General features: G+C 48.7%; 1 protein-coding gene across 1 annotated transcript in view; it reads left to right on the forward strand.

Moving 5' to 3' along the window:
- The window catches only part of CUX2 (cut like homeobox 2), a 252,429-nt gene that overhangs the window by 143,814 nt on the left and 94,393 nt on the right, over positions 1-14,222 (forward strand). The window contains exon 3 of the mRNA XM_083629255.1: positions 595-642. Within this exon, the coding sequence (XP_083485381.1) occupies positions 595-642 (48 nt within the window). The remainder of the gene's footprint in view (positions 1-594; positions 643-14,222) is intronic.

Consider the following 14,222-nt stretch of genomic DNA (forward strand, 5'->3'; position numbering starts at 1 on the left):
TGATGCAGCCCAGAATTGCATTGGCTTTTTTAGCTGCCGCGTCACACTGTTGGCTCATGTCAAGTTTGTGGTAGCAAAAAATGGTAGCAAAATGGGGGTGAGGGCAATAAAGTAGACCTGGTACAGGAATGGACTTAGCTTATCACCCTGTTGGGGGTGCAAATTGCTCCTTCCTCGGATGTTAGATCAATCATTTTATGAGCAATTGTGTCTAAATTGAGGAGAGGGGCTGTGTGTACCTGGGTGTGTACATGAGAGAGTGTGGATCCGCGTGTGAGTGGGTACACCCATTTTTGCCCCCATTCTGTGATCATTGGAAGAGTGGCCAAGGATGTGGCCAAAAAACATCACCATCTCCACCACACCAGCCTAAAAATGGGCCTTTGTTTCTCCTTTAAGTATTATTGTTCTTATCCTCAGTATGCAAATGTAATCAGCTAATTAGTCAATTTGAAACCTGCTCAATTAATCAAAACCAAGGCTTCTTTAATTAGGTGACAGCCCAGCTTCATAGGAGGAACCAGTCCCGATTCTGAGGGCTGGATTAACAGACTCGGGTCTAATTGCGGGCTTCCGCCGTTTTCTCTCTTCCAGGAGGTCCGCGACATGGTGGCTCCTGTCTTGAAGAGCTTCCAGGCAGAGGTAAGAAGCCGTCTGTGCCCAAGGTACTTCTTAGCCAATGTGAGCTTCCTGCAAGCCGCTCGGGGGACACAAAGTAGAAGCAGGGCCTAAGAGAAAAACGAACCACACACAGCAGCATCGGCAGTGGGTTCAAAGTCCAAAGACGGCGCCAGGCTTTCGGTGTCAACTCAAGTGGTAGCCAACATGGTGCCCTTCCAGATGTTATTGGCTGTAGTGGTTAGAGTGTCAGACTTTGACCTCGGAGAGAGCAGGGTTCGAATCCCCACTTGGCCAGGAAGTTCACTGGGTGTCACCTTGGGCCAGTCCCTGCCTCTCAGCCAAACCTATCTCACGAGGTTGTTGTGGAGATTAGATGGAAATGGGGAGAAAACTATGCACACCAACAGGTAGGGTGTTAATGCAGTCAATCAATCAATCAATCAATCAATCAATCAATCAGCTCTACCTCTCGTTTAAATCGGAACCAATGAAGATGGTGAATGAATGTCCTGTGGGTGTCTGGAGGCCATTAGAGGATGGGTGGTGGTCAATGGATTGAGGTTGAATCCTGACAAGACAGAAGTACTGTTTCTAGGGGGCAGGGGGCGGGCAGGTGGGGGGGATTCCCTGGTTCCTAATGGGGTAACTGTGCCCATAAAAGACCAGGCGCACAGCCTGAGAGTCATTTAAAGCCCTAAATGACCTTGGCTTTGTATACCTGAAGGAGTGTCTCCACTTCCATCGTCCAGAGGTCCATCTCCGAGGGCCTTCTGGCGGTTCCCTCACAGAGAGAGCTATCCCACTCAGATGAGACGACCTCTTTTGCTGCTGCGGTAGAAGCCAATACAGTGGTACCTCGGGTTACAGACGCTTCAGGTTACAGACTCCGCTAACCCAGAAATAGTACCTTGGGTTAAGAACTTTGCTTCAGGATGAGAACAGAAATCACGCCGTGGCGGCAGTGGGAGGCCCCATTAGCTAAAGTGGTACCTCAGGTTAAGAACAGTTTCAGGATCTCTGGAACGAATGAAGTTCTTAACCCTAGGTACCACTGTACCACACGATCATGTGAATTTACTTCCTCCATTAAATTCCATGCACAAGAGATAGATTTGATGATAGATTCACTGACTGGATGTTTTTTTCCACCATCCCTTGAAAATCTTTATTATTATTGTCTGTCCTTCTCCCGCAGGTCTCAGGGCAGGTTACGACCAGTTAAAATTCAGAAATAAAAACAGTTAAAACATAATACATTCACAAGAACAGGGTGGGTCCTGAAACACACATCTGAGGTCTCGAAGGCCAGGGCCAAGAGTTGTGTCTTCAGCATTAACAACAAAGCTGTATATTGAGGGGCTGCCACAGAGAAGGCCCTCACCCAGGCCACCCCCCAAAACTTGTGAGGGAAGTGGAACTGCTGAGAGGGCCCCTGGGCAGGTCTGTTGTTTTTGATGGCTTCCTTCCTTAACTCCATCCATCAAGGCTTTTTTTTGCTGTGGGGAATAAGATCTGTTCCAGCTTTCAGTGGAGCCATGGCTCTGAGAGATTTAAATGCTTCCGAGGTGGTGAAGGCAGGTGTTGGAGAAATATCACACTTTGGAGCGTTCCTAAAATCTTCATTATTCTCTTGCGGGGGGGGAGTGGAGAGAAGCAGAGAAATAGTTCCTCCGTCTGCACGGCTTCTACCCCGCTTAGCTCGAAACCCCCAGAGAGACGCCGCGCTCAGCAACAGCACATTAGAGACTGTCATCTTGCGAGCTTCGCCTTACTTCTAAATCTGTCTCTTTGGAACGACATAACGGCACAAGGAAAAATATTAAAGTAAACAATAACTGGATTTACACAAATGTGGGCTGATTTCCATATTTTTCATCACTTCACTTTATTACCCAGTTTTTACTGATATGCTTATTTATTTATAGGGCAATCCGGTATTGATTCATTCCGAAACGCTCGGCGTAAACACATAAAAGAGAATGATAACAATAGGAATGTATTTCTGGTTGTTTTAAATACTGCCTGTTTCCCCAGCAGATGTCATTAGATCCTCTGGGAGAGAGGGGGTGTGGGACGGAGGGGGTGGGGTGCTGGCACAGAGAAGGGAGCAGGGCCGGGGTATCCATGAGGCACGGTGAGGCAGCTGCCTCAGAGCTCTTTAAGCAGCCAGCTTTGGCGCTGTGGGTTAAACCACAGAGCCTAGGACTTGTCGATCAGAAGGTCAGCGGTTCGAATCCCCGCGACGGGGTGAGCTCCTGTTGCTTGGTCCCTGCTCCTGCCAACCTAGCAGTTCGAAAGCATGTAAAAGTGCAAGTAGATAAATAGGTACCATTCTGGCGGGAAGGTAAACGGCGTTTCCGTGCGCTGCTCTGGTTCGCCAGAAGTGGCTTAGTCATGCTGGCCACATGACCTGTACACCAGCTCCCTCGGCCATTAAAGCGAGATGAGCGCCTCAACCCCAGAGTCGGCCACGACTGGACCTAATGGTCAGGGGTCCCTTTGCCTGTTTGTAAGAATGCAATATAAGAAGAACCCTATTTTCCAGGGACAGTCCTGGATTTGCAGAAGCCGTCCTGGTTTCTGACTGGATCCCAGAATGTCCCGCTTTTCCTTAGGACATCCCTATTTTCATCAGAGAAATGTTGGAGGATATGGAGTTGCCTGACCCCCAAGCCAAGGAAATAAGTAACTATACAGTGGTACCTCAGGTTAAGAACTTAATTCATTCTGGAGGTCCGTTCTTAACCTGAAACTGTTCTTAACCTGAGGTACCACTTTAGCTAATGGGGCCTCCCGCCGCTGCCACGCTATTTCTGTTCTCATCCTGAAATGAAAGTTCTTAACCCGAGGTACTATTTCTGGGTTAGCGGAGTCTGTAACCTGAAGCGTCTGTAACCTGAAGCGTCTGTAACCCGAGGTACCACTGTACAACCTTTAGAAGACATGTGAAGGCAGCCCTGTATAGGGATTTAAAAAAAATATTTAATGTTTTGTTATGTTTTTAGATATGTTGGAAGCCACCCAGAGTGGCTGGGGCAACCCAGTCAGATGGGTGGGGTGTAATAATAATAATAATAATAATAATAATAATAATAATAATACAGTGGTACCTCGAGTTACAAACGCCTCAGGTTACAAACGCTTCAGGTTACAAACCCCGCTAACCTGGAAGAGTTACCTCGAGTTGAGAACTTTGCCTCAGGATGAGAATGGAAATCGTGTGCCGGCAGCGCAGCAGCAGCAAGAGGCCCCATTAGCGAAAGCACGCCTCTAGTTAAGAACAGTTTCAGGTTAAGAACGGATCTCCGGAACGAATTAAGTTTGTAACTAGAGGTACCACTGTAATAGACATCCCTATTTTCACTGGAGAAATGTTGGAGGGTATGCACCATGCCATCTAGGCTGCCTAGCCTAGCCTAGACTGTGGTGGCAGAGCACAACTGACCTGGCTAGCAGCTGCTGATAGCTTTATCCTTCATGAACTTGTCCAGTCCTCTTTTATAGCCACCTAGAGACCCAGTGTGGTGTAGTGGTTAAGAGCGGTAGACTCATAATCTGGTGAACCGGGTTCGCATCTCCGCTCCTCCACATGCAGCTGCTGGGTGACCTTGGGCCAGTCACGCTTCTCTGAAGTCTCTCAGCCCCACTCACCTCACAGAGTGTTTGTTGTGGGGGTGGAAGGGAAAGGAGAATGTTAGCCGCTTTGAGACTCCTTCAGGTAGTGATAAAGCAGGATATCAAATCCAAACTCTTCTTCTTCTTCTAAGTTGGTGGCCATCCCCATTTGTTCTTCCAGAGAGGTGGGGCCTACCACACTTTGGTCTTCCTACCTGAGACTTCCAGCCGTACCAGCTGCCTTCTGAAACAGCTTCTCTTAGCCCTGCCTTCGGTCTTGTGCATTTGACTTGGTCTTGTCACTGGACCCTGGTTCTGTGAACTTCAAGAGCCCACAGAGCTGGACAGGAGGGAGCCTGCGATCCCAGTCCATCCACAGTGGTCAGGGCCTTGGGACTGATATGGCCTAGACCAGGTCGTTGGCTGCTGCCTCTAAACCCAGATAGACACAGTGTGTTCACTGGCCTCCCAAGTTCCTGAGGTCAACTGCTGGTTCTGTAAGACTATTGGAGCAGGGACCTGTCTTCTTGAATTTTGTGAAGTGCCAGGTAGAGCAAGAATGGGAGACCTTTGGCCCTCCATATGTTTCAGAATCGCTCTTGGGAGAAAAGCAATGACAAACCTAGACAGCATCTTAAAAAGCAAAGAGATCACCTTGCCGACAAAGGTCCGTATAGTTAAAGCTATGGTTTTCCCCAGTAGTGATGTATGGAAGTGAGAGCTGGACCATAAAGAAGGCTGATCTCCAAAGAATTGATGCTTTTGAATTAGGGTGCTGGAGGAGACTCTTGAGAGTCCCATGGACTGCAAGAAGATCAAACCTATCCATTCTGAAGGAAATCAGCCCTGAGTGCTCACTGGAAGGACAGATCCTGAAGCTGAGGCTCCAATACTTTGGCCACCTCAAGAGAAGACAAGACTCCCTGGAAAAGACCCTGATGTTGGGAAAAGATGGAGGGCACAAAGAGAAGGGGACGACAGAGAACGAGATGGTTGGACAGTGTTCTCGAAGGTACCAGCATGAGTTTGACCAAACTGCGGGAGGCAGTGGAAGACAGGAGTGCCTGGCGTGCTCTGGTCCATGGGGTCACGAAGAGTCGGACACGACTAAACGACTAAACAACAACAACATGTTTCAGAATTGCAACTCTCAGCGGCCTTATAAAGCATGGCTAGTGGCCAGGGATGGTTGGAGTTGGAGTTCAACAACATCTGGAGGGCCAGAGATTCCTCACCCTTGATCTATTCTAGGGTAATGGTTGTATCTCAGTGGTATAGGAAATGCTTTGCACACAGAAGGTTCCAGCTTCAGTTCCTGGGACCACAAACTTAACATGAGCCAACAGGGTGATACAGCAGCAAAAAATCCAATGCTGTTCTAGATTGCATCAACAGACGTCTAGTGTCCAGGTCAAGGGAAATAATAGTACTGCTCTATTCTGACTTGGTGAGAGCCCAGCTGGAGTCCTGTGTCCAGTTGTGGACACCACAAAATTTAAGAAGGAAATTGACGGAACTTGTGCAGAGGAGGGCAACTAAGACATTCAAGGGTCTGGAAACCAAGCTTTATGAGGAACAATTGGAGGAGCTGGGTATGTTGAGCCTGGAAAAGAGGAGCTATGATAGCCATCTTCAAATATCTTAAGGGCTCTCAGTGGAGGATGAAGAAAGCTTGTTTTTTCCTGCTGTGGAAGGTAGGACTTGAGCCAATGGTTTCAAGTTACAAGAAAGGAGAGTCAAACTAAACATCAAAAATAACTTCCTGATGGTCAGAGCTGTTCGACAGTGGAACAGACTCCCACGAGAGGTGGTGGACTCTTCTTCCTTGGAGGTTTTTAAGTAGATGTTGGATAGACATCGGTCATGTATGATTTAGCTGAGATTCCTGCATTGCACGGGGACTTGCTGATCAGAAGGTCGGCGGTTTGAATCCCTGTGACAGGGTGAGCTCCCGTTGCTCGGTCCCTGCTCCTGCCAACCTAGCAGTTCGAAAGCACGTCAAAGTGCCAGTAGATAAATAGGTACCACTCCGGTGGGAAGGTGAACGGCGTTTCCGTGCGCTGCTCTGGTTCGCCAGAAGTGGCTTAGTCATGCTGGCCACATGACCCGGAAGCTGTACGCCAGATCCCTTGGCCAATAAAGCGAGATGAGCGCCACAACCCCAGAGTCGGTCATGACTGGACCTAATGGTCAGGGGTCCCTTTACCTTTACCTTTATCTTCACAGCAATGCTTCTGAACACCAGTTCCTGGAAACCACAGGGTTCTTGTGCCCAGATCCTTCTTGCTGTTTTCCCCTTGGGGCATCTGGCCACTGTGAGAACAAGATGCTGGGCTAGAGGGGCCTGATCCAGCTGTAGGGCTCTTCTTGTGTTCTTCCAGTGCCCCATGGCCCTTCTTTTCCATGGAAGCAGGCTGGAGAATGGTGCCATCCTTAGCTCAGTGGTCTAGCTGGTAAGGTCCCAGTATCTGGGATGTGATGAGCCTCCAGACTCTGGGCACACCCAGCGCATAGCTGTCAACGTTTCCCTTTTTTTAAAAGGGAAATTCCCTTATTCCGAATAGGATTCCACACAAGAAAAGGGAAAAGTTGACAGCTATGAACCAGCGGTTCTTGTGGGGAGGAATAAGAGGCACCCTCCTTTCGGAGGAGAGGGAACTAGCTTCTCTCTTTTCCCCCCCAACCTGATTCAATAAATAAAAACCTGCCTTTAATTTTCCATTACTGGGAAGACAAAAGGCCTGACTGCGACAGTAGTGGAGTGGCGACAGCATGAAATGGCCAAAGTTTTTGAGTCTCCTTGCAGACAGTGAAAAGAGCAGAGCCAGAACCCCGCTAATTACAAAAGTTGCTTTATGAAAGATAATTCAAAGCAATAATTTAGCAAACATAATCAAGTAGCACAGATGGGGATTCTGATGAATAGTTTGCAACATGCAATTAGCAGCTCTTGCAGTTACATATCATTAACCCTCAGAGCACAAAAATTATTTTCTCATTATTAGATGAAAAGGTAAAATTAAGCTGACTAGACAGTTAAGGAACAAACTACAATTAATTACCTTCATTTATTACAGTCATTATTTGAAACTTTATTCCCCCCCCCACCTTCTCCTCCTCCTCCTCCTTCGACTGGATGCGTGAAAACATCTAAATTAAAAGTTTTAGTACATTAAAATAAAGGTAACATAGTCTACATGCCTGAGCATCCAAAATAGTGGTGGAAGGAAAGCAAAGAGATGACTACAGTGTCACAGCTGTCACTGACCGGTCTTCCAAAGGCTACGAGTTCAAGAATCCAGGTTATTTCACAGGGCTCTCCCCACCGCAGGAACAGAAACTGACATTCAGACAGGAGAGGCTATTCAAGGGGCAATTAAGAGGTTATATATCACTTATCCTCAACCTGTATTCGTCGGGAAGCAACAAAACGGATAGAACTGGCAAACAGGACCCTTTTAATTAAAAGCACAGGAGCCCCAAAAGCCTCAATAGTGCTTTGCCTGTCCATACGAATAGGAGGGGTGCTGCTGGAGCTGGAGGTGCTGCAGATATGTTTTATCACTCCCCCAGATCACCAGATCCAGACTGGAAAAAATAAGAGAGGACCAAAGAAAGCAGTGGAATTTATTTATTTGGAAGTAACATTGGAGTGTTCCATAGAAAAGTGAACAAAGCCCACTGGGCGCCTCCATAGGGTTGTGTAATGGTTATAGGGATTGCTCGTGTGTAAGTTGCCGCCACTCCTGGCTAGGTTGCCTGGTTAAACCTTTTCTGTCTGGACAGCCCTTCACTTCGTGGCTGTTTCAGTCGCTAGCAGAATCCGTCAGTGGGCGTTTCTTGAACCTCTTCCAGCAAAGAAGTTCTTTGACGCCAAGTCTACGCCTACTCTCCCTGCGCGGAAGTCTTCTGCGCAGGGTGGGTGTGGGTAGCGGAGGACCTGTGCTCTCCCCGCTGGTCTCCGGCGAGGAGTCCTGGAGCCCTCTCGCCGATTCCCCCATCTGCCCCCCTTTATCCCTGGTGTTACGCTGATTTCCTTCCCCAGCCGATGAGCTGCCTCTCTCCCTGCTGGGCCCCTCTCCAGCATCGCTTTGGAGCCTTGCCCCCGCCTCTAGCTCCGATGGCAGTTCCCTGACAGGTTGTCAGTGGGCAGTTCCTTGAATGCCCCCCACTTTCCATGGAGGCGCAGGTTACAGCAACAGCCAAGGCGACATTTTTCCACCTTCGCTGTATCAAGCAGTTGGTCCCTTACCTTTCCCGCCCCGACCTGGCCACAGTGATCCACGCGACGGTCACCTCCAGGCTTGACTACTGTAATTTGCTCTATGCGGGGCTGCCCTTGAAGCTGTCCCAGAAACTTCAGCAGGTGCAGAATGCTGCAGCGAGGCTCCTCACAGGCTCTCTGCCAAGGGAGCATATTCATCCAGTGCTTTTCCTTGGCTCCCGGTGGAGTACATGGTCAGACTTAAGGTGCTGGTTTTGACTTTTAAAGCCCTTCACGGCCTAGGACCCTCGTACCTACGGGACCGCCTCTCCCGGTATGCCCCACGGTGGACCTTAAGGTCCATAAATAGCAACACCCTAGTGGTCCCGGGCCCTAAGGAAGTTAGATTAGCTTCAACCAGAGCCAGGGCCTTCTCAGCACTGGCTCCGTCCTGGTGGAACGCTCTGTCTCATGAGACCAGGGCCCTGTAGGATCTGATTTCTTTCCGCAGGGCCTGTAAGACAGAGTTGTTCCACCTGGCCTTTGGCTTGGAATCAATTTGATTCCCTCCCCCTCTTTCTTTTTTCCTTTCTCCTCCTGTGATGAAGCTGCATTTTAATGTTTAAATGTTGTATTTTAATCTTGTTTTTAAGTTGTATTCATTCAACTTGTTTTTATTATTGGTTGTTAGCTGCCCTGAGCCCGGCCTTGGCTGGGGAGGGTGGGGTATAAATAAAAAATATTATTATTATTATTATCATCTTCATCATCCTGGTCCAACCAGCTCCTCCATAAGACTCATAACACCACCCCAAACAGGAAGCCTTTCATAGCCCTTCCTGTCCAAGAGTGGACTACGGCCAGTCTGGGTGGGCAGGGCCAAGCTAAAGCCTGAAAATGCTTCACTATCTGGGCAGATGCTCCAGAGTGGGTGGTTCCCAGTCCTTGCCTGGCATTCTCCTGAGAGCAGGCTCTGCAGCAGATAATCTTAGAAGTTCTTTGCTGCACTGCGAAGCTACAATTGGAAAGATGAATAGGCATATCCTCTGTAGGTAAAGGTAAAGGGATCCCTGACCATTAGGTCCAGTCATGATAATAATAATATAATAATAATAATAATTCATTATTTATACCCCGCCCATCTGGCTGGGCCTCCCCAGCCACTCTGGGCGGCTTCCATAAAAACCAAAAATACAATAAAATATCACACGTTAAAAACTTCCCTGAACAGGGCTGCCTTAAGATGTCTTCTGAATGTCAGGTAGTTGTTTATCGCTTTGACATCTGCTGGAAGGGCGTTCCACAGGGCGGGCGCCACTACCGAGAAGGCCCTCTGCCTGGTTCCCTGTAGCTTTGCTTCTCGCAATGAGGGAACCGCCAGAAGGCCCTCGGCGCTGGACCTCAGCGTCCGGGCAGAATGATGGGGGTGGAGACGCTCCTTCAGGTATACTGGACCGAGGCCGTTTAGGGCTTTAAAGGTCAGCACCAACACTTTGAATTGTGCTTGGAAACGTACTGGGAGCCAATGTAGGTCTTTCAAGACAGGTGTTATATGGTCTCGGCGGCCGCCCCCAGTCACCAGTCTAGCTGCCAGACCAACTCTGGGGTTGCAGCGCTCATCTTGCCAGCGTACAGCTTCCGGGTCATGTGGCCAGCATGACTAAGCCGCTTCTGGCAAACCAGAGCAGCGTACGGAAAAGCCGTTTACCTTCCCGCCGGAGCAGTACCTATTTATCTACTTGCACTTTGACGTGCTTTCAAACTGCTAGGTTGGCAGGAGCAGGGACCGAGCAACGGGAGCTCACCCCGTCGCGGGGATTCGAACCGCCGACCTTCTGATCAGCAAGTCCTAGGCTCTGTGGTTTAACCCACAGCACCACCCGCGTCCCATATCCTCTTTAAAAAGGAAATAAAAAGCAGATCTCGCCCTGTTTATATATAAGGTTGTCCCTGTTTGTGTGATATGCGCTGTGCAGTTTGTTAATTAAAGGAATACAACATGGGTCGCCTTCCCAAAGCAAATGATAATCTGCCACAGGTTTCCCCTGCTCTTCTGCCTCTACCTCGTCTGTGCCTCAGTTTCTCCACTCGGCCGGCCAAAGCTCCATTCTCTCCCCACCCCACCTGCCTTGAAGGCACAAAACAGTTCAGAGCAACACACCACCAGACTGACCTTTTCTCACTCTGGCACTTAAAATCAGTCTCCTACGCTCATCCCTGGCTGGAGTTTTCACTCAGAGGACCTTTTCAGGCTGAGCATCAGTGCAGGCTGGTTGTCCACCCTGCCACAACTGTCCCTCTTAAAATATGATTGCCAAATGTGTTTGCAAGTACCTCGCTTTCTCCTTTCCTCCCAATGCTTGGTGTTTCCAAAGTTTTTTAATGGGGTGGAGGGATGCAGAAAACACGCTTTTATTACTTCTGTTAGGGCAGCCTAAGAATTGCATTGGCCAGTTTTGCTGCCACATCACACTGCTGGCTCGCAAGACTGAGATCTTGAGAGCTTCTTTTCACATGTGCTTCTGCCAAGCCGTTCTCTCCCTCCACCCCAAGAGGAGGTTTATTCTCGGTTCCCAGGCTTTGCCCGGGCCTCCACAACCTTTATACACAAGCTGGCAACTGCTGCCTCCTTGAACTCGGCCAGGATCCCCGTCAAGCGGTGGAAACGAGATTGTGTGGGTGTCCCTGTGTGTGGCGTGACAGGCAAAGGACTCCTTGAGAAAGTTGTAATGAGATTACCGTCCTTTGGCTTCTAATATCAGGAACTTTGCCAGAGCTCCATTGTGCCTGTCAGGAAGTATTATGAGGAAATAAAGGGCTCGCAGCAATTTTATTTCATTCAGCATCATCATCTTGGCAAAGTAAATGATTTAAAGCTGCCCCTCCCCCCCTCTTTGTTTTCCTCCTCAGTTAAGCGGTCTTTTTCAGCAGATCTTTGTTATATATCCCATTAGGAATAACATCATCCAAAGGATAATACTGGTTCATGTATCTTTTTTCTTTTAACAACAGAATGATGATGGTGATATTGAATTTAACCAAAACACAGTCTTATCTTGAACTAGAATTCCCATGCTTTAGAATCAACTGTTTGATCTGTTTGATGTAAGCTGGAGTGGGGTTCAGTTTTGTTCTGGCCTTGTGAGATTTTGGGGGGTCTCCTCAGCCAGGCTCACACACCTCAGCTGATCTCTGTCCTGGCTTCTCCCAGCTGGGGAGGCCGGGCTGACACTCGCTGAAGGGACAGAAGTTTAGAAAATTATGCAAGACACGCAGAGAAAGTGGAGAGAGAACGTTTTCTCCCTCTCTCCTAACACTAGAATTGTGAGTATCCAGGTTGGAAGGTTGGAAGATTCAGGTCAGAGAAAAGAAAGGACTTCTTCACGCACACATCGTTAAACTGTGGAACTCACTCCCACTGGAGGCAGTAAGGGCCACCTACTTGGATGGCTTCAAAAGAGGATCAGAGTTCAAGTACACGGTCAAAACACTTGAGTTGTGAAGCAGGGGCTGGGAGAATTCCAAGGGCCAAGCAGGGAAGCCCATTTGGCCCCCAGGCCTGACCCGAGGGTCTGAGGAGACTCATTTGGGCGAAGGTCTTCCTTACTAGTTATTGCAGCGCCATCTTGTGTACGTATTGGATTAACATGAGCCACCTTAAAATCTCTCTGCTCCAAAGAGCTTTGCTCTTGTCGTCTGGTTTGGGGTTGCGTGGCGAGTTCCCCCCTCCCACCAGTAGAAATAAAGACACAAGGCACCAATATTTAGGTTAATGGGCTAAAATTGGCCACAACTGTATTGGTTACAGGTGATGAGCGGTATTGGCTTAGGCATTGGTCCTAATCGACTATCCGGCTTCGAATGAAGCCAAACTGAGATATCTATTAAATGATGATGACCCCCTAAGATCACTCATGGTTGCCAGATTCTTGATCAGCGTCCTATCCCTAAAGAAGAGAAACGGACTCCTGTGCGGCTCGGATAATCCCTTTAAACTATGATCTATGTTTTAGGTTGTAATTAGGTGATATCACCATTGATGTCTTCTACTAATTTATGAGCAGAGGGCGATGTTTACGTTATAAATTTATTGTAATGTATGATGTTGGTCTTTTGTTTTTGTTTTGCTTTGGTTCTTGTCTGTTGTTTGTAAGTTTTGGCGGTTTTAAATTTGGAGGTTTAAGTACATTATGTTGGTATGGGAAACTGTCGTGTGATGGGCCAATGGCCCTAATAAAGATCAATACAATAATACAATACAATACTATCCGGCTTCAGTCTGTCTGCCTGAAGGCCAGGAAGGGTTAACACCAGTAGGAGGAGCCCTGCTGATGCACATCAACTAGGCACTCCCCCGGGCTCACCACTCGGGGGCGTGCCTTGGGCCCTGGCCTCCATAGGCTTCAGACGGGGCCAAGCCCCCCGGAATCCTTTACCGGACTAGCCTTCAATATCCGGGGGAGGTGATGGTGCTCCTCCCCCCCCCCATTCATCTACATAACAATACCCATACAATGCCTAACCACCAAACCGAGGAAGTTGTGACGATTTGCTACGAGGTAGGCGAAAAAACCAAATGGCTGGTGCCAGTTTGCCAAGTGGAAAAATTCCTACTAGGCCCCTTAACGGCGACCAACCAAAGTCCATAGCAAGGTCAAAGGAGAAACCTTGAAGGGTGGGTGGGTGGGAAATTCACCCAGCTGAGCGGCGGCCAAAGAGGAAGATCCTCTGCCACGCTTGCCTTAAATGCGGCAAGCCACACCCCCTGAGCCAGCCGATTGGCTGGCCAGGGGGATGACGCAGCAGAGGATTCCCCTAATCGCGTGGGGCTGGGAGCGTGAAGCCCGCAACACCAGCTCCTCTCGAGGTCGGAAGTGGCTTTTTATTGCGATGGCGCAGTACCTGGAAGGAAGGTGGTTTGAGACTTTTTGTAAAGGAAGCCATTGGGCAGCTAAAACTAACCCCCCCTCCCCCAAAAAGCTACCAATTGGGGGAGGGGATAGAAGGAGGCATCAAACAGATCCCTTTGCCCTTCCTTCTTCACACTCACAGGGAAATAGCCCCCCATTTTCCTACAAAGCCAGGAGATCTCTATCTTTCCGTCACTTGGCAGACCCTGTCTTAACATTTACATCCTTTCCCATTTTAGCTTGCAGTTCCTGAGTTTGGAAAAAGGGTATCAACCCGGGGGGGGGGGACAGGGACAAGGCAATAGGTGCAGTAACACAACGGTTTATTCCATTTTCCTGTCATGGCCCCATTTGCTAATTTCTGCATTATATCTGAAGAAGTTCAAACCTCTCCATTCTGAAGGAAATCAGCCCTGAGTGCTCACTGGAAGGACAGATCCTGAAGCTGAGGCTCCAATACTTTGGCCACCTCGTGAGAAGAGAAGACTCCCTGGAAAAGACCCTGATGTTGGGAAAGATGGAGGGCGCAAGGAGAAGGGGACGACAGAGGACGAGATGGTTGGACAGTGTTCTCGAAGCTACCAGCATGAGTCTGACCAAACTGCGGGAGGCAGTGGAAGACAGGAGGGCCTGGCATGCTCTGGTCCATGGGGTCACGAAGAGTCGGACACAACAAATTGACTAAACAACAACAACAACAACATATCTGAATGTAAAAGCTATTGTATCCCCCTTAACCTGGAAAATCACTTGATTACAGCAATGAAATTTTGGGGGATTAAACCAGCCTGCCGTTCTTTCCTGCTCTTTTCACGGGGGAATTGTGGAAAGGACAAAAGTGCACCTGTGTGGAAATGGCGTCCGGTGACATT

The sequence above is a fragment of the Podarcis filfolensis genome, assembly GCF_964270895.1.
Source record: "Podarcis filfolensis genome assembly, chromosome: 8".
In the NCBI taxonomy this organism is placed as follows: domain Eukaryota; kingdom Metazoa; phylum Chordata; class Lepidosauria; order Squamata; family Lacertidae; genus Podarcis; species Podarcis filfolensis.